This window comes from Cetorhinus maximus, chromosome 26, assembly GCF_964194155.1.
Source record: "Cetorhinus maximus chromosome 26, sCetMax3.hap1.1, whole genome shotgun sequence".
Taxonomy (NCBI): Eukaryota; Metazoa; Chordata; class Chondrichthyes; order Lamniformes; family Cetorhinidae; genus Cetorhinus; species Cetorhinus maximus.
The window spans coordinates 1594984-1614824 of NC_135904.1; the positions used below are offsets into that span (position 1 = coordinate 1594984).

Below are 19841 nucleotides of genomic sequence, written 5' to 3' on the forward strand. Positions count from 1 at the left end.
TCATGGCCTGTGCTCTTTCGCACAGAGAGCAGGAATCTCCCTGAGGCACAGAGCTGCCTCAGGGAGGTTAAATTGATAACACCAATTTTTAATAAATGATCTGAAAAATTATTTAAACATGTCCCCTGATATGACAGTGTCACATGAGCTGGGACATGTTTGTGCATCTCGCAAATTTTATTTAATTATACTATTAACCTTTCAGGAAACCTCATCCCGCCCGTGGATGAGGTTTCCTGTCAAACGTGAAGGCCGCTTGGGCTCTTCGCCTGCCCCTCCCAACAACCTTAAGGTTGGATGGGCAACACTGTTAATGAGCTTAATTAGTTTCCTAATGGCCTTAATAGGCCTTTAACAGTTTGGCGGGCACGCAGCTGCCTCTGGCGCACCCCTGCCGAACGAAATATCTAAATGACGCCCGATGTCATCGCGCGTTGGCATGTTGGGCCCGCCCCCGCACGCCAACAGCAATATACTGGCCATGAGGAACAAAGGGACTGTTACGAATTGCTGGCATCCAGCTCGGATTCAAATCTGATCTATTTACTATTGAGGTTTAATAATTTTTAAAAATTCATTTGGAGATGTGGGCTTTGCTGGCTGGGCCAGCATTTATCGCCAGTCTCTAGTTGTCCTTGAGAAGGTGGTGGTGAGCTGCCTTCTTGAACTGTTGCAGTCCATGTGGTGTAGGTTCACCCACAGTGCTGTTAGGGAGGGAGTTCCAGGATTTTGAGTGCCTTGGGTTTCTGAGACTGATTAATTTGGAACCCGCCCATTTTGCTGAGCAGACTATAGATATAGAATATAGGCTGCTGATTAAATGTGAGTGTGGATGAAGAGCTTTCTTTTAATCCCAAAAGTCAATACAAGACAGCTCTAAGTTGGGCTTGTAACTATGGCTGGAATTATAAACTACTGTCAAACATTTTGCAATCCTGTTCAGGGTCTTACCAGGTTCCCTGCATTTGTCAATATTTCTGGAAATCTTCTGTTTGATGGGTACCAGTTGTCCGTCAGAGCTGCCTGACGTGGATGTGTTGCTGTGTTTTTCTCCTCCACGGTTACTACTGGTCTTTTTCACACCACCAAACACCTCCTTCTTAACTAGTGGTTTTGCCTCTTTGCTGATTTTGCCCACCATTGTTACTCGACTCTCTGAAGAGCACATGTCTGTTAGTTTTCTACTGGCTGAGGTTGTGACAGTGTCTGTTTCACTGCTCTTTTCACCGCTGCCTGTTTCAAATGGCGTTGCCTCATTGAGTTCATTTCTTATCCATGTTGGGACAAACCTACTGCTTTCTAATTCGGACATCTCAGAGCTTGTGTACTCATCACCTGCTTCGTTACTGGAATGAGAATGTTGAAGGAGGCAACCTTCTTTTAACTCTGGATTCTCACGGTTTCCATGCCTACGAAAGCTGCGGTATCTCCTGGCGTGCATATGGGATGGTGGATCAGTGTCCTCCACCAGGACATAGATACTCTCTCTATTGCAGATAATACTTCTAAGAAAGGCATGTGCAGCAGGGTGGTCCTCCAGACGTTCCTTCAAGGTCATTATAGGAGCAGGAATTAGTTGTTGGCTGCTTCCTTGGTCCTGAAGGCTACTCTCACTCCCAAAAGGATTGGCTTTTGTGCTGCTGGATTCCCGCGTATCCTTACACTCTGACTTGAAGCTCCCAGTGCTGGTTTCTATTTGATCTAGAGCAGTAATTAAATTCCTGATTAACACTAAATTCACAGCACTTTAAGTAAGTACGTAATAATTGTCTTGATATTGATAAAAGGTATTTAGAGGCCATTGCTGTGACTATAATTGTACAATTTCATTCTATGTTCAATATAAAGGTGGATATCACCAAGTTGTGGAGAGTATAAATGGGTTTATTGGTGTGTGTGTGTGTGTGTGTGTGTGAGATAGACCTTAATTGTGCTGAGTTTAGTGTAGGTAAGTGTAGTGTTAATGAGTATGTACTTCATAGGAACATAGGACATCGGAGCAGAATTTGGGCCTTCGGCCCATCGAGTTTGCTCCACCATTCGATAAGATCATGGCTGATCTGGTTGTGGTCTCAACTCCACTTTCCTGTCTGCCCCCCATAACCCTTGACTCCTTGTCCATAAAAAAAATCTATCCAACTCAGCCTTGAATAAATTTAATGATCCAGCCTCCACTGCTTCCTGGGGAAGAGAATTCTACGTACCAAATACCCTTTGAGAGAAAAAAATTCTCCTCAGCTCTGTCTAAAAAGGGAGATCTCTTATTCTTAAACTGCGTCCCCTAGTTCTAGTCTCCCTCACAAAAGGAAACATCTTCCCGTATCCACCCGATCAAGTCCCCTCAGTATCTTAATATGTTTCAGTAAGGTCACCTCCCATTCTTCTAAATATTAATGGGTATAGGCTTAATCTGTTCAACCTTTCTTCACAAGATAAGCCCTTCATCCCAGGAATGAGTCAAGTGAACTTTCTCTGAACTGCTTCCAATGCACTTATATCCTTTTTCAAATAAGGAGGCTAAAACTGTACACAGTATTCCAGATATGGCCTCACCAAATCCTTGTATAGCTGCAGTAAAACCTCCCTAATTTTATATTCTATTCCCCTTGCAATTAACGCCAACGTTCCAGTTGCCTTCCTAATCACTTGCTGTACCTGCATCCTAACTTCTTGTGATTCATGTGCCAGGCACACTCCATGGATGAGTAATTGAATATAATGCAAGGAAATGAGTGTTACCATGCTAAATGTGTGTGGGCGTACATTGGTTGGGAAGATGAGAAGAGGAACAGTAAATTGAGTGTAGATGAATATAGACTAACTGGCTGAGTGTTGTATGGTTGGGTCAGGGAAACTTATCTGAGTGTCGATTGAGTATACATGGCAGTTCTGTATATTTATCTGCAAGTCATGCAACAGAGTGGACAGTTGGCTCATATTTTGTTAACAGATTATAATGGGTCAAAGCAGGCTGCATTCAGGAGGTCTTCAAAAAATTAAGTCTGTAACCGAGGGCTTCAAGAACATAATGATGATTGCAAAATTGTCAGTTCCACCATAACAACTACAGCCTCAAAACTTCAAGCAACTCTTTCTGTTACTTTATTATGCTGAACACACCTAATTTTATACAGTCGTGGGTATATGAGTCACTTCATATATCATATGGAACTCTTACTATGTCCACATGGATTAATTTTACCTGACAAGAATAATCGCACTAAATAAAGAACAATAATGGGTAGGGGTAACAAACTGGTACAGTTTAAAATTGATCACTTCAGTATTTTTACACACTTGATCAAAATGTATTTTCACCTGGAACTACTTGTCTTTTCGACATAGCTATGTTCCTCAAGAAAACTGGAATACGTGAATAAAAATTAGAAGGAAAAATAAACTAATCTTGTTCTCAAAGCCAAAAGCAGCTAAAATCAACAATCACTAATCATATTGCGTTCACAAAATTACCTCCCAAAGACTTTCTCTTACCTTTGGCTGATGTCATAATCATGTATGTTAGGTGTTTATCCAAAGAATCTTGTTTTGAACAATTGGCATCCTTCTGCAAACAAACATCATCATTAATACTGATATTAATATATTCAATCAACGTGATCAAGATTTTGAGGGGCATGGACAGGGTGGATAGGGAGCAGCTGTTCCCCTTAGTTGAAGGGTCAGTCACAAGGGGACATAAGTTCAAGGTGAGGGGCAGGAGGTTTAGGGGGGATGTGAGGAAAAATTTTTTTACCCAGAGGGTGGTGATGGTCTGGAATGCACTGCCTGGGAGGGTGGTGGAGGCGGGTTGCCTCACATCCTTTAAAAAGTACCTGGATGAGCACTTGGCAAGTCATAACATTCAAGGCTATGGGCCAAGTGCTGGTAAATGGGATTAGGTAGGTAGGTGAGATGTTTCTCACGTGTCGGTGCAGACTCGATGGGCTGAAGGGCCTCTTCTGCACTGTGATTCTGTGATCTAAAAAGCAAAGGGCTTTAGATTGAGTTTTTAAGATTCAAAAATTCTAACAAAACTTGAGGTTTTTCATGGGCAGAATCTTCCGGTTGGTGTGCAGTGGTGGGCCCGACACGCCGATGAGTAAAATGACACGCGATGATGTCGGGCGTACTTCCCAATGTCATCACGCTCCATCGTGATGTTTCGTTCGGCGGGCGCGCACTGGAGTTGGCTGCGCGCCTGCCAAAATGTCAACGGCCTGTTAAGGCCATTAAGAAATTAATTAAAGCACTTAAGAACGCTGCCCGTCTAGACTTGAGGTTGGCGGGCAGCGAAAAGCCCAAGTGGCCTTGGCGTTTTTCAGGAAACCTCATCCACGGGTGGGATGAGGTTTCCTGAACCTTCTATTAAATAAATTAATTAATTTTGATAAGTATAAAAACATGTCCCCACTCACGTGACACAGTCATATGAGGGGACATGTTTGAATAAATTTTTAAACTGCAGAGTTCTGCCCTGAAGAGCATTAGTGATCTAGGTTGTTTTTTTTATGACAATTGGTAATTTCTTGGGGAGGATTTTCGGCTCGGTGAGCAGGGGCAGGGCCCACTTGCCGAGGTGTAAAATGACGCGGTGTGACACTGGGTGTACGTCCCAACGTCACCGCTCGTCATTTAGATTTTCTTTGAGAAAGCTGCCCGTCCCACATTAAGGTTGGAGGGGGGCAGGCGAAGAGCCCAGGCGGCCTTCGCATTTTTCATGGAACCTCATCCACGGGCGGGATGAAGTTTCATGAAGGGTTTATAAATTAAATAAAGTTTTTCATTAAAATTCACTGACATGTCCCAGCTCATGTGATACTGTCACATGAGGGGACATGTCTTAAAATTTCTTTTCTTTATTAAAATTTTTCAAACTTAAAATTTATCACCTCTGTGCCTCAGGGGGATTTCTACGTGAAAGAGCACATTCCCGACTCAGGGAACCCTCCCCCGCCCACACAGCGTTTCTGGGCACGCGTCATGCTGGGTGGGCCCATGTAAAATGGCGGCACGGACCCGATCGGCTGCGCCAATCAGGTCCACGCCTGCCCCCGCACAACTCCCCCAACGGGGGGAAAATTTTCCCCACGATTACTATTAATAACACTAGCATTTTATTCCAGATTTATTAACTGAATTTAAATCATCCCAGTTTCCTAATTGGTGGGATTTGAACTCATGGGCCATAAAATGTGACGAGCCGTTCAAAAGTCCATTGACTTCGGTGTGACCATAAAATCCCACTAGCGTAAAATTCCACCCCATGTCTCGGCAGCATTAGTTCAGGCCTCTAGATTACTAGTCCAGTAACATTACCACACTCGCCTTGACCATGAATGAAATTTGTGTTTAAAGAGTAATATACTGTGACATGCAATCAAAGAGTCATGTATGACACATGCCTACAAAGTGTAATGTAAACTATAAGTGTTTAGAGAGTCATATAAACAACACAACCTGTGTTGTTGGGGTTGATAATGGTGATCCTGGTTCATCTAATTTGTCCTCCCCAAATAGGTTTCTTTCTAGGGCCACACTGATTCTAACAAGCTGCTTTTCATTTTCAGTATGTTTCTCATAGCCGTTGTGGCTCAGTGTTCCAGTAACAGGCTCCTCAGCTTCAACTTGTGATGGTGATGTTGGGCAGGTAGAATCTTCAGGCTCTTTTGTAGCTGTCTGATATACAGTGGTTAAAACTGATGGGTTTGGAGACAGTATCGACTTGTTCTTGGTGCCCCAGAAGAGAATGCTATGATCATCTGTCCCAACAATACTGAATGTCTCTCCACAGCTGATTGCCTGAAAGAAAGAAACTGAGAAACTATTGCTCTGAAAGCACCCGTAAGCACTTTGACATAATCCTTGCACGATGTGTCTGACATAATCCATCTACGTGCAGCAGAGGGCAGGAGGCCTTCTCTCATACCCCAGAAGGAGAAAACAGTTTGGACCGGTATTCTTATTTTCCAGTTTTATTGGTGTTCCATTTTAAGGCATACAAGACCATTTCGGACCAGTATCCTTATTTCCCAGTTTTTACTGTTTTTTCCCTTCTGGGATAGGAATATTTTGACACTATTATTATATGAAACCGGACAGACTACCAATGGTATCCACATATTGTACAGCACGGCATTCCAGTATCTCTGTTGTACTGATGCACAATACTGTAATGCTCTTCTCATACAACTCAACACTGATGTGCAATCTTTAACAGGAGAACAATGCAGCCCTTACAATGATACTTATCATTCTCCCCTTGTGAGTCACAAGGTCTGGGTTCAAGTTCCACACCAGGAACTGAACAAAAATCAAGGTTGACACTCTAATGCAGTACTGAGGGAGTCCTGCACTGTTAGAGGTGCTGGCTTTTGGATGCTAAACAGAGGTCCTGTCTGTCATCTCAGGTGGATGTAAAAGATCTCAAGACACTACTTTGAAGAATAGCTGCAATGTTCTCTCCTGGGGTCCTGGCTGACATTAATCCCTCAAAAAACAGCACAAATACAGGTATCTGGTCATTATCACATTTTTTTTATTTGTTTACAGGATGTGGGCATCACTGGCTAGGCCAGCATTTATTGACCATCCCTAATTGCCCTCATTCACAGGGCATTTTTAAGAGTCAACTACATTGCTTTGGGTCTAGAGTCACATGTAGGCCAGACCAGGTAAGGATTTCTTTCCCTAAAGGGCATTGGTGAACCAGATGGGTTTTTTACAATAATCAGCAATGGTTTCATGGTCATCATCAAACTTTTAATTCCAGATTTTTATTGAATCCAAATTTCACCATCTGCCGTGATGGGATTCGAACCCAGGTCAAACCCAGGCTCTCTGGAAGACTAATCCTGTGACAGTACCACAATGCCACCAGCTCCCCCATTGCTGTTTCTGGGTGCTTGCTGTGAACAAAATAGCTGTGGTGTCTCCTAAATTACAACAGTGACTGCAATTCAAAAAGACTTTTCTGCCTGCAAGGTACATGGAGGTGTCTGGTGCTTGTGAAAGACACAATATAATCGGAAGTCTTTCTTTTTCATTCAATGTCTGCTGGAGAAACTAGTTTGTATTAATTCATGAGAAGTACAAAAGTGTCCATTGCATTTTTATAGTCCAAAGTATAAAGCTTTCGAATGGGTCTTACACAAGTTATTTGTATCTTACAGAAATTACAGAACAAGAGGAGGCCAATTAGCACAACATATGGATGCAACACACTACTTATCTCTACTTCAGTTCACAGGGAGCTCTGCTAAGCGACCGACACCCTCAGCCAGCCAGTCCCTCAGCTCCATCCACATCCTCACCTCCAGCCAAGAGGACACCTCCTCCATTGAAGAGCTGGAAATAATCAGCCTGGAAGACCCGTCACAGCGCCTACCCACACCCTCCACCAGCGCAGAGACACACACCTCACTGGGACCTAGATCTAGAGCAGGCTCAGGTTCACAATCTGGTGGTCACCACACGGACATGTGTCTGCAGCAGGAGGAGGCAGCTTTGTGCGAGCTCCCCGGAACTCGGAGGACTGCTGGGGATCAGGTACCTGTGAGGCCCGAGTCAGATGATGAGCCTGTAGATTTGACTTTCCAACTCACCTGGAGACTCAGCAGGAGGTGTGGGAACATCACGCAAAGCAGAGGGGCTCTCGAGTCGGAGGAGTGCGTCCGCCTGCTCTCTGATGAAGTGGTGCCCACATGTGCACGTATGGAGGTCTCCATGAGGAGGATGGTGGATGCCATGGAGACCCTGGTCCAGCAGAACGTGAAGATGTGTGCAGACCCACACTCCATCATGGGAGCCATGGGTGAGTTCCTGCAGTGGCAACGCGAGAGGGAAACGGGGCACCTCAATGTCCCTCCAGGTGCTCCTTCCCCTCAAGGAGTCAGGCTGGGACCCTGGTACCTGAAGGGAGGAGGAGCAGCAGCTGGACACCCCTGGGTCATCCACTGAGGAATCTCAGAGGCTGTCCTCTCCCTCCGAGTCCCCTTTGCCTGTGAGCCCCTCAACCTCATCCTCTGTCACCACAGAGGGAGCAGTTGGCCAATGAGTGATTCTGGAGGGAGATGTATGTGGGGGGCAGGGCCTTTTGGAGCCTCATGCAAGCGTCTCCCACACACACGGGTCCTTCACGTGTCTCACACACCACAATGTCCCGAGCATTTTGAATGCTGCCTGCTGGGGTTCACTATCGATTGTCCATCTGAGCTGTCCTGCCTCTCCACCCACCCACTGACCTCACTCCCACGCAGCACCTGATCTCACCCACCACAACCATCGTCTCACTTTCGATTTGGGCAGCATGGGCTGGATTCAGTTTTTAGTAAGCTCCCCCATCTTTTCCCCTCCCCCAGTCACCCATTTCCTTTCCCCCATCACCTTCCACCTCCCCTCCGTGACCTACCAACCACAACCCTTTTCCTTCGGCGATGTCCAGGTGAATGTGCACGTTCCCTTCCTTCCCAAAAATCCCACCCCCATCCCCATTAACCTCCCTAACCTCCTCCTTCCCACCCCCAGGGTCCGTGTCTGCCTCTGAGTCCCCACCAACCAGCCCCGCCGTCCGTTCTATTGCTATCCTCGAACACTCCCACCCTACTGCCTCACTCTGCCCTCGGTGATTCCCACCATACCCTCATACCACACCCATCCTCAGTTCGCTCCCTAGGAGGCAGTCATGGACCATCAGACCCCTCCCTTGCATGTTCACCTGGATGTCCCCCCCCTCCAGACCTCTTCCCCCACAGAACCCCTTCCCCCCTTCACCCCTCTGGACCCGCCCCCCTGGAACCCCATCCCCCCCTTCCAGACACCTTCATCCTCTGGAACCCCTACCCCACTATGGACCCCTTTCCCCCACCTGATCCCCTTGCCCCCCCGGAACCCCTTCCCCCCACCTTCATCCTCCCACTGCATCTCAGACTCCACCCCGCTTAGTCCTTCCCCCTTCCTGACTCCTTCCTCCACCCTTACTTCTTCCGTCAACCCTAGTCCTTCCCCCTCCCAACTCCTTCCTCCAGCCTTACTCCTTCCCCCTTTCTGACTCCCTCAGACACCCTCACTTCTTCCTTCAGCTTTACTCCTTTCCCCTTCCGACTCCTTCCTCCACCCTTACTTCTTCCTCCACCCTTACTCCCTCCCCTCTCCACATTCCTTCCTCCCTCTGAACTCCTTCCCCTCTCCGCACTCCTTCCCCCTCTGAACTCCTTCCCCTCTCCGCACTCCTTCCCCCTCTGAACTCCTTCCCCTCTCCACACTCCTTCCCCCTCTGAACTCCCTCCCCTCTCCGCACTCCTTCCCCCTCTGAACTCCTTCCCCTCTCCGCACTCCTTCCCCCTCTGAACTCCTTCCCCTCTCCACACTCCTTCCTCCCCCTGAACTCCCTCCCCTCTCCGCACTCCTTCCCCCTCTGAACTCCTCCACTTACACCTTCCACCTTACACCTACCTCCCCAGTTGCCACCTTCTCCCCCGTTACCCCCTCCTCCCCGTACTCCCTCGCCCCTCCCAAACTCAGCCCCCAACGCCTTCATTCTCCCCTCCAACCACACCCCGACACCTCTTCCTTTCCTAGTTGATCCCAAACCTTCCTCTCCCACCCCCTCGACTATCATCCGTTGTGAGCATCAATGGTGACTTTCCCGCTTCCCTGAGCTGCTTTGTGGTGGAGCCATGAGAATCCACCCAGCAGGCCATGGCTGTTCCTCCAGGATACCTTTGCTGTTGGGCTCCAGCATCTTCTGCTCCTCGGATGTCTGCGATGTGAGCAGGGCCCTGATGGGTAAGTCCCGACTTCTGCACATCACACTTGTCAGGACGTGTTCTGCACCGGCGTGTTTTCCCGCCGATGTGGGTGGACGGTCCAGTGTGGGGGGATGAGTCTGGTGGGCTGGCCTTATAATGGTACACTGATGTATTACAGTGACCTTCCCGAAGTCTGATGGTGGGGAATGCGGCCCACCACCCACGGGCTGAGTGGACGATTGCAAGATGGTTTCACGATGTTGCGAAACCAATTTTTGGCCTTTTTGCCATATTGTCCATTCACGCCACTGAACACGCCCAGCGGACACGGACAATCCCGGCCACAGTGCTGCTGTCAATGGATATCAGAATGGGTTTGAAATGTCAACCAAATGTCTTTTCCCTTATTCTAATTTTATTAAAAAGGCAATTATATTACCTATGGTTGTGATTATTCAGTGTAAGAAATGTAATTATAGTTTGTATATTACTTACAGTGATAGTTTTATGTTGGAGTTGTTTTACATGCATTGGCACTTTGTAGGGTTTAGTGCTGCCAGTACCCAGCTGTCCTTCTGTGTTCCTGCCAAAGGTATAAATGTTTCCAGGCTCCACGAGTACAATGCTGTGGGAGGGGCCCAGGACCACGTCTCTCACACGGTGGTTTCTCAATGCCTTCACAACTGTGGGAACCTTCCTGCCTTCAACATCAGTCTACAACATTAAAAGAACAGGTGTTGGAATTGTTTAACCTTCCTGCTATGTAGCCTCAGTATCTTACCATGTGGCTTCTATTTAAAGTTCTGTTTCTCCCTCATTGTGCAGCCTATATTTCCTACTATCCCATTTATCCATTGTGTGAAGTGTCCATATCCCACTGCTCCCGAATGTGCACTGCCCTTATCCAAATAAGGGCAATTTTAGCCCTGATTGTCCATTGGGAACCAGGCAGGCAGGCAGGCAGCTAAAATTACCCGTGGGACTTATCTGATGGAGTCTGGCTCTCTTTCCGCAGGTTCTGATTTTAACCTGCTCTTTGAGAAAGCAGGAGGGTCCTTCCTTACAGAATCACTGATGGTGTCACAGGGACTCAACTCCTAAAGTAACCGGAGACCTGCACAGGGGAAGCTGCTGTCAACTTTCTACCAGGTCAGTCTTGTGAGAAAGGCATTGGTCAGAAAAAGCCCAAACAGCAAGTATTATTTTACTGTTTTCAACCTTTCTGGTGGGACCAGGTGGAGCTGACTATTACCCCAGAATTATATATTAACCAGATCCCACGAAGAATGTTCTGGCCTCCCCAACCCTGGGCTTCCCAGCTGCAAAAGACCACAAAGCCCTCTCAAACTCCCTCCCTGTGACTGATGTGAGAGTTGCAGATCCTGGTGGTAACCTCCTGCTGCCCAACATTCCTCTCCTGTACCCCCCTGGCCAGCTGCTGCTTCCTGCCGGGACTGGATTTAGTGCAGTCTGCTGGAGCAGGCTAGTGGTGGGCTGGCCTCACAATCGTGGGGGAGGTTGCACATCCCATTCCTGCCCGTGGGAAAACTGACCCCCATTAAGTCAGCGGCGGGAATCGGCAGACGCGGGGAACCCGTTGGCTAATTAAGCTCATTATTGAGCCCCTTAAAGGTCATTATCTCACCGGGATTTAGCGGTGGCTCAGGAATTCTCCCAAACTTGCATGGGTTTCCCAGGCCTCCTGAAGGCTGACCAACAACCTGCCAGGGGGTCCCTCTTTCGAAGACACACAGTGCCTGATTGAGAGACACGACATCAAGAAGTGGGGTGTCAACTGCCTCTACATCTGACCTCCTCCCGTGACCCCCCTTCCCTTGAACCCCAACCCACCCGACTCACCTCTCCCTGGGCATCCAATGATGATCTCTGGTGAAGGCCTCAGTGTATTACCGGCAGCAGCCCCCACTCTCAATGACGCTAACGGCAATGGAGAGCAGTCAGCCTCTGATAACTCTTGGTGAGTGGGATTTTTGTTGCCGGGGTCACTAATCCTGGGGCAAATCCAATGTGGGCAGTTACGTGCCTTAGAGGTACTTAATTTAGTGGGGTCACCCCAATCGAAGCAATTCGGATTTCCCACCACCTTGGGAACACTGAATACAGCCCAATGTTTCAGGTGGTGACCTAAATAAATAAATAAATAACCTGCTCATGCCCATACTGCCTTTTAGAATTTAAGAACCAGTCCTTATTCATTTTACTCTCATGAGAAAAAGTTCTGCTGGTTCATCGTCATAGCTCAAGAGTTCTGAATTCTAAAATCAAACTTGTGCTTTCAAATTTATCAATGTCCTCTTAATGCAAGATCTGCTGGATTTTACACATTATTGCAAATATGGTCTTACCAATGATTTATACCCAGTTAAACTAAGTTTATCTTGACTATAATCCTATTCTTTTCAGATGCGTCCCACTACCTGATATCCCTGTTGATAATACTTATGCACAGTAGGACACCAGTATACAGAGGGATGCAGTTATATAGTTTTACTAGTGTTGCTGTTAATATTACATAAAGGGATGCCTGTCAATATTATTGAGGACAGACAGATAAATGTTATAGAGTGTGAAATTCCCTTTCATGCTATGCCAGTTACTTCTCATTTCTCCCTTGCTTTGTTGTTATTTTGGAAAGGCTCAGGTATTAATGGTGTGTTCGACCCATTGTGAGGCTTATAGAGCAGATATCCCTCTTTCTGCACCCTGATGGAAGGTCAGAGGTGCTTATCGCAAATTTTGGAAAGAGTTGTACACAATTTTCCTTGATGGATGCAAATGAACAGCTTCTACACAATAAGTGTGCCTATCCTCCAAGCCCCTTATATTTTTGGCTTTCCTTGCGGGTCAGGAGGGCCAGAGTGCTTCCTCTGAACCCTGCAAGGAATGTTCAGACCTCCCTTGGGCTCCTCCCTCCAGCTACATCTCCGGATCAAAAGACCCTTTCCAAACTGCCCCCAGCGGCTGACCAGCAAGTTGCATGGTGGTCTCCTGTCACCCTTATATTTTCTACTGATCCAAGTGCACAACATCTATATCCCACTAACCCCATTTTGCAGCCATAATCTTTCTAATCCAAATGGCCCAAGATGGGAACAAGTTGCGCATAATTTCGTATCATAGGAATTGCCTCCAAATATTTATTTTAACCAACGAGTCAGGAGGCTGGTATGAGAATGGAACTTTGTGATACCACAGGAAGATGAAACATAAATTGTTTTTAGCTACTGTTTCTTTCTGAATTCCAGCCTCACCATACAGCAGTTTGTGAATGAAATACAACTCTTAGAACTTACCTCAGTGTAGATTTACAAAAGAGGTCAACAGAAATTAATTGAATCACTTTGTTAGGGCAAATATATGGGATACATTTAATGACCTACATGAATTAAAAGAGGCTAGCTGTGTATAAAATATCAAAACATACCTTGTCCATTGTATCAATAAGTGAAGTACTCGAGATTAAAACATACTCACTCGGGCAAACAGCTTTGTCATCTGCATGAGAAGGCCTCGTCTCTCATTCAGACCAAGTTTATTATACTGATTATTACCACAAGCCAGCACGCTATCAGCATCTAGTGATCACAAAGCAACATTTTCAGAACATGCTAATTATGCAACTGAAGCGATTCATCAATCGAATCTTAAGTTCAAAAGGCATTTATCTGTTCAATAGAAAATACAACTGTTTTTAATCTGACTGAATATTACTCCTTTAACAGGGACAAACAGACAAGCATTGATGATGTGAAAAGTGAGAAAGATACAGGTTCATTTTCCTTCTTATTGTTTATGGTTTCCCTATGTCGTGAGCCTCTCAGTGATTCTAGGGGCCAGTACAAACTTATCTTTCTGGGATCACCTAGTACACTTAACTGGGATGGGACAAATATTTTCTAAAAGCGATTGTTCATTGAAAACTATTCTAGATGTACTCTGCTTAATATCTAAAACAATATATTTAAAATCCTGACTCCCAATTTTAAATTGTACTCTAATCGTATGGATAACACTTTTCTCAAATTCCTCAGTACCGCCCCATAATCATTATAAGAAATCATCAACATGCATCATGAAGTTGCCTGAAAGTTTTCCTTTATGTTACCAATAAAACACTACAGGGTTTGCTTTTAAAGGAACACAAACTATTTTTAGCAAAGCAGATCTCACTGAAAAATACCACACCCAAGTTGTGTTGAACTTAGAAGAGTACTGACTCATCAGCTGAGGGAGGTAATAGGCTGTAATCACGCAATGCCCATGTTTGATCTGATGCCATGAGACTTCTTGGGGTCCAAATGTTGAGGACCCCCAACTGTAGAACACTACTCAGTTTGGCTGCAGGACAAGATCTACCCCAGTATCATCCTAGTGAACCTTTGCTGCATTCCCTGTATGGCAAGTATATCCGTTCTTAGGTAGGGAGACCAAAACTGCACGCAATACTTCAGGTGTGGTCTCACCAGGGCCCTGTATAACTGCAGTAAGACATCCTTACTTCTGAACTCAAATCCTCTTGCAGTGAAGGCCAACTGCTTAATTGCTTGCTGCACCTGCCTATTTACTTTCATTGACTGGTGTACAAGGACATCCAGATCCCTTTGTACATCCACATTTCCCAATATATAACCATTTAAATAATACTCTGCCTTTCTGTTCTTCATACCGAAGCATATAACTTCACATTTATCCACGTTATACAGCAGCTGCCATGTGTTTGCCCACACACACAACTTGTCTAAATTGCCCTGAAGCCTCCTTGCATCCTCCTCACAACTCACAATCCCGCCCAGTTTTGTGTCATCAGCAAACTTGGAAATATTGCATTTGGCTCCCTCATCCAAGTCATTTATATATATTGAGAAAAGCACTGATCCCTGTGATACACCACTAGTCACCGCCTGCCACCCGGAAAAAGACCCATTTATTTCTCTCTGTTTCCGGTCTGTCAACCAATTCTCAATCCATGCCAATATATTACCCCCAACCCCATGTGCTTCAATTTTGCCCACTAGCCACTTATGTGGGACCTTATCAAAAGCCTTCTTGAAATCCACATACACCACATCCACTGGTTCTCCCTTTTCTATTCTGCTAGTTACATCCTCAAAAAACTCCAGTAGATTAGTTAAGCATGACTTTCCTTTCATAAACCCATGCTGTCTTTGTCTGATCCCGTTAATGCTTTCCGAGTGTTCTTTTACCATGTCTTTTATAGACTCTAGCATTTCCCCCAATAATGATGTTAGTTTATAAAGATTTCAAGTATAACACATAGCTTCAGTCACAAATATACCTGTTAAGAACATGGTTCCATCCAATCCACACTTTACATCCCTTATAAAGGTCTGTTCCTCGAAAGTTACTTCCTTTGGTGAACAGTGATCATCGTCATTGCCAAGTCCCAGTTTACCATGTTTTCCATTGCCCCATGAAAACACCTAGAATGTGGTGAAAGAATCCCAGCTCATCCTCCATCACTTCAATTAAAGCAACAGATATTTCTACAATAGAAAACTTGTTTAGCTCAACCCAATTCAGTTAAGCTGAGATGAGTCAATTAGTTATGAGGTTCAGACCATAAAAATCCAGATTTATGATGGAACAGTGTCGGGAGCATGCAAGGTCAGTGACAATGTTACACTACATGGTTCATACTTCAGTTTTACAGAACCTAAGGGAAGAAATAAATCTGCCTGCTTTTCATAGAACAGCAGGTGGCTCAGCACAATTAGAGCTCATTCTGCCCATTGTGCATGCTCTGGACTGGAGCTCTAGTCTAATGTGTTTCCCCCCCCATCCCTTCCAATTGTAAGGAATATATTTTTTTATTTCTGTTGGACTGTTGTAAAGAATATTTCTTTTTATTTTCAGTTGGATTGTGGATTAAAATTACAATGGCTGCAGGTTGAAAGACATGTCCATTGGAACAGGATGAGAGATATATGCAATGTTGCAGACCTGGAATAGAGTGTATCATGAAAGACAGGATGGTGCCGGAAAGGAGTCCTGGACCAAAGGAGCTGCCTGACAACAGCATTTTAATTGGCTCCTTACCAGGTGACCAGGGTTTATGTGAAGAGGAGTGCAGCGGAATGGTTCCTGCCTGAAAGGGAAAAGACCTAAAACCTCTCTCTCCTGTATGTGTAAGATTCCAGTAATCCTACAAAAATTGCTAGCTAGCTTTTTCTCCTCATATCTCTATAACCTGCTCTCTCTGAAAACTCCTGTCAAGAGGCAAAGGGGAAAATCACTGTTAGAGACATTAAAAGGCAAGTGCTCAACCAGTGAACTAAATACTGAAAGTGCTGGAAGACCACCTCGTGTCATCAACAAGAGCTGAAAGGAATTTGGAAGACATCGATCAATATCAACCCATTGAATTCAGTACTCCAGGTTGGTGCTATTGAACTGTTTTATCCCACCCTGAAAATCAGTGTTTCTGTGTGTCTTATGTGTCTTGTGTGTGTGTGTGTGTATAGGGATTTAAGAAGGGGTAGAGTTTAGGTTATAGAGTTAGAAATTAGCAGTTCATATTTCTTTCTTTTGCCACTGGTTAACGACAGTTTGTAAACAGTTATTACTTGTTAACTTTACAAACCTGGTGCTCATATTCTGTCAACCTAAATTAAACAGTTCGGTAGAATTGGGGACAACCTGGTGGTTTGATCAAACTTTTTGCATTTGTCGTAACTCGGAACAGTGGGGCTGATATTACAGCGCACTGTCCCCAGTGAGTCGATATTACAGCGCACTATCCCCAGTGAGTCGATATTACAGCGCACTATCCCCAGTGAGTCGATATTATAGCGCACTATCCCCAGTGAGTCAATATTACAGCGCACTGTCCCCAGTGAATCGATATTACAGCGCACTGTCCCCAGTGAGTCGATATTACAGCGCACTGTCCCCAGTAAGTCGATATTACAGCGCACTGTCCCCAGTGAGTCGATATTACAGCGCACTGTCCCCAGTGAGTCGATATTACAGCGCACTGTCCCCAGTGAGTCGATATTACAGCGCACTGTCCCCAGTGAGTCGATATTACAGCGCACTGTCCCCAGTGAGTCGATATTACAGCGCACTGTCCCCAGTGAGTCGATATTACAGCGCACGGTCCCCAATGAGTCGATATTACAGCGCACTGTCCCCAGTGAGTCGATATTACAGCGCACTATCCCCAGTGAGTCGATATTACAGCGCACTGTCCCCAGTGAGTCGATATTACAGCGCACTGTCCCCAGTGAGTCGATATTACAACGCACTGTCCCCAGTGAGTCGATATTACAGCGCACTGTCCCCAGTGAGTCGATATTACAGCGCACTATCCCCAGTGAGTCGATATTACAGCGCACTGTCCCCAGTGAGTCGATATTACAGCGCACTGTCCCCAGTGAGTCGATATTACAGCGCACTATCCCCAGTGAGTCGATATTACAGCGCACTGTCCCCAGTGAGTCGATATTACAGCGCACTGTCCCCAGTGAGTCGATATTACAGCGCACTGTCCCCAGTGAGTCGATATTACAGCGCACTGTCCCCAGTGAGTCGATATTACAGCGCACTATCCCCAGTGAGTCGATATTACAGCGCACTGTCCCCAGTGAGTCGTGACACAATACGTATCCCCTTTGATTTCTGATGTGTGCTGCTGATGTACTAGGACTCCTACTACCAGCAAATAGTCAGAAAACTAACTCTTCAATATCCTTATAATTGTTGCGAACAGTAACCATTTGCAGTAATACATTCCATATTGTAAAAATATTTTACGTGAAAAAAAACTTTGACATTTCCATCTTTATGTTTTAGTACTATTTCTGAATTTATGCCCCTCATTAACAACTCATTCACCAGTGAAAATAATCTTTCCCTGCTCATCCTCTCAAACCCTTTCAATTCTTTTCCAGAAAAGTTGAAAGAGGAGAATTGCCAAACAGTGAAGGCAGATGCAGTATAACGTTGATAAGTGTGAAGTTATCCACTTTGGTAGGAAAAACAGAATGGCAGAGTATTGTTTAAATGGTGATAGATTGGGAAATGTTGATGTACAAAGGGGCCTGGGTGTCCTTGTACACCAAACACTGAAAGCAAGCATGAAGGTGCAGCAAGCAGTTAAGAAAGTAAATGATATGCTGGCCTTCATTGCGAGAGGACTTGAGTACAGGAGCAAGGATGTCTTACTGCAGCTGTACAGGGCCTTGGTGAGACCACACCTGGAGTACTGTGTGCAGTTTTGGCCTCCTTACCTAAGAAAGGATATACTTGCCGTAGAGGGAGTGCAGCAAAGGTTCACCAAACTGATTCCTGGGATGGCAGGATTTTCGTATGAGGCGAGATTGGGCCGACTAAGCCTGAATTCACTGGAGTTTAGAAGAATGAGAGGCGATCTCATTGAAACGTATACAAATTCTGACAGGGCTGGACAGACTGGATGCAGGAATGATATTTCCTCTGGCTGGAGGGTCTAGAACAAGGGGTCACAATCTCAGGATACGGGGTAGACCATTTAGGACTGAAATGAGGAGAAATTTCTTCACTCAGAGGGTGGTGAACCTGTGGAATTCTCTACCACAGAGGCTGTGGAGGTCAGGTCACTGAATATGTTTAAGAAGGAAATAGATAGATCTCTGGACTCTAAAGGTGTCAAGGGGTATGGGGAGAGCGCGGGAGTATGGCGTTGAGATAGAGGATCAGCCATGATCATATTGAATAGTGGGGCAGCCGCAAAAGGCTGAATGCTCCTAGTTTCTATGATAGATGTACTGGGAGTACTTTAAACCTTAGAGCTGCACTAGGGGTGTGTGTGTGTGTGTGTGTATGATAGACCCAACCGTTCAGAATTTAGAAGGTAATTTTGGATTCTTTTCATAAAGCATTCATGGAGAATCACTGTAATAATGAATATAAAGCACATAACGTTACAAACGTGAAGATGGTGGGAAGGTTTCTTACAGGAAGAAATATATCTGCCCATTATTCCCCAGCATGAGAAAACTAACTATTCCAGTGAATGGAATAAATTGTATGAGCAGAGAATTGAAACTCATCCAGGTGTATAATGACCCCAATAATTACATTGACGTATTATACAGAGCTTAAAATTATGGGGCAAATATTATGATCTAGCACTCCCTATGCACAAAGGGACATAAATCAGGAATTCAGGTTCTTAAGTTAAAATTAATGGTTGGAAAATTTTGTGCACCATGCCTGAATTCCCATTTACTTGTAACTCCTGTCAAGGAGGCAGGTGATAGCTGGTCAAAGCAACTAGGCATTGTGGTCTTATAGTGGCAGGATACCACTAAACACCAATGCTTCCTATAAGGGGTAATGCTCCTATTGTTATCAAGTAGCTATCTACACTAGCAATGCCACAGGATGCTCACTACTGTCATTTACAGAAAACATAACAATTAAAAAGGCAATGACCTATTTATGAATTTCTTTAAATGGTTCATGCAAAATGGTTTGCAATCGTTGGATTGTGTGAATCTTCAGTCAGTACCACCATATGACCCTACCTCTCCCCCTCATGAAATACCTCTTCTAGTTCGAGCATATGTTCCTTATCAAGCTGATGTTACAGACCTTTCTGTTTTGTCCGCATATGCAACATGCAGTGCACTGCAAAAGATTCTGCCCACCTTTACTGGGGGTCATTTAACAAGGCAACACCAGATCAATCGAGACACCTAAACCTTTGCTTCAGTGTTCTCAACATATGCTTGGCAGCTGACATTATGGTTTATGTGCCTGGTTATAATCATAATGCAATTCAACTTTTGGGTTTTTTCACAGGTGTTAGACAATGAACACCAAACAAATTCAAACAATATGACATATTGCAGTTTAAAGTGTTACGTTATACATAACTTATGCTTCCAATTGACACAAGCACAGAAATTGCTGTAACTTCAAAGTCTTTAGTCTCATTTTCAAATCTCTCTGTGGCCTCTTCCCACCCTGTGAGTAATCTTCTCAATGTCCCAGCTAAAAGCTCCACCTTTTTGACTCCAAGTTACTGTGGGTTCTCTGCTACACCATCATAGCAGAATCTCTAGGCTGCCC

The 19841-nt window shown here is 45.1% G+C and overlaps 1 protein-coding gene across 3 annotated transcripts in view; it reads right to left on the reverse strand.

Moving 5' to 3' along the window:
- Window positions 1–19841, reverse strand: part of LOC144668207 (uncharacterized) — a 106035-nt gene that overhangs the window by 37667 nt on the left and 48527 nt on the right. For all 3 annotated transcript variants that reach the window (XM_078529962.1, XM_078529961.1, XM_078529959.1), the window contains exons 11-16: window positions 15064–15208; window positions 13242–13342; window positions 10242–10460; window positions 5458–5799; window positions 3493–3565; window positions 952–1701 (exon numbers count right to left, since the gene is read on the reverse strand). In XM_078529962.1, coding sequence (XP_078386088.1) covers window positions 952–1701; window positions 3493–3565; window positions 5458–5799; window positions 10242–10460; window positions 13242–13342; window positions 15064–15208 — 1630 coding nt within the window. The remainder of the gene's footprint in view (window positions 1–951; window positions 1702–3492; window positions 3566–5457; window positions 5800–10241; window positions 10461–13241; window positions 13343–15063; window positions 15209–19841) is intronic.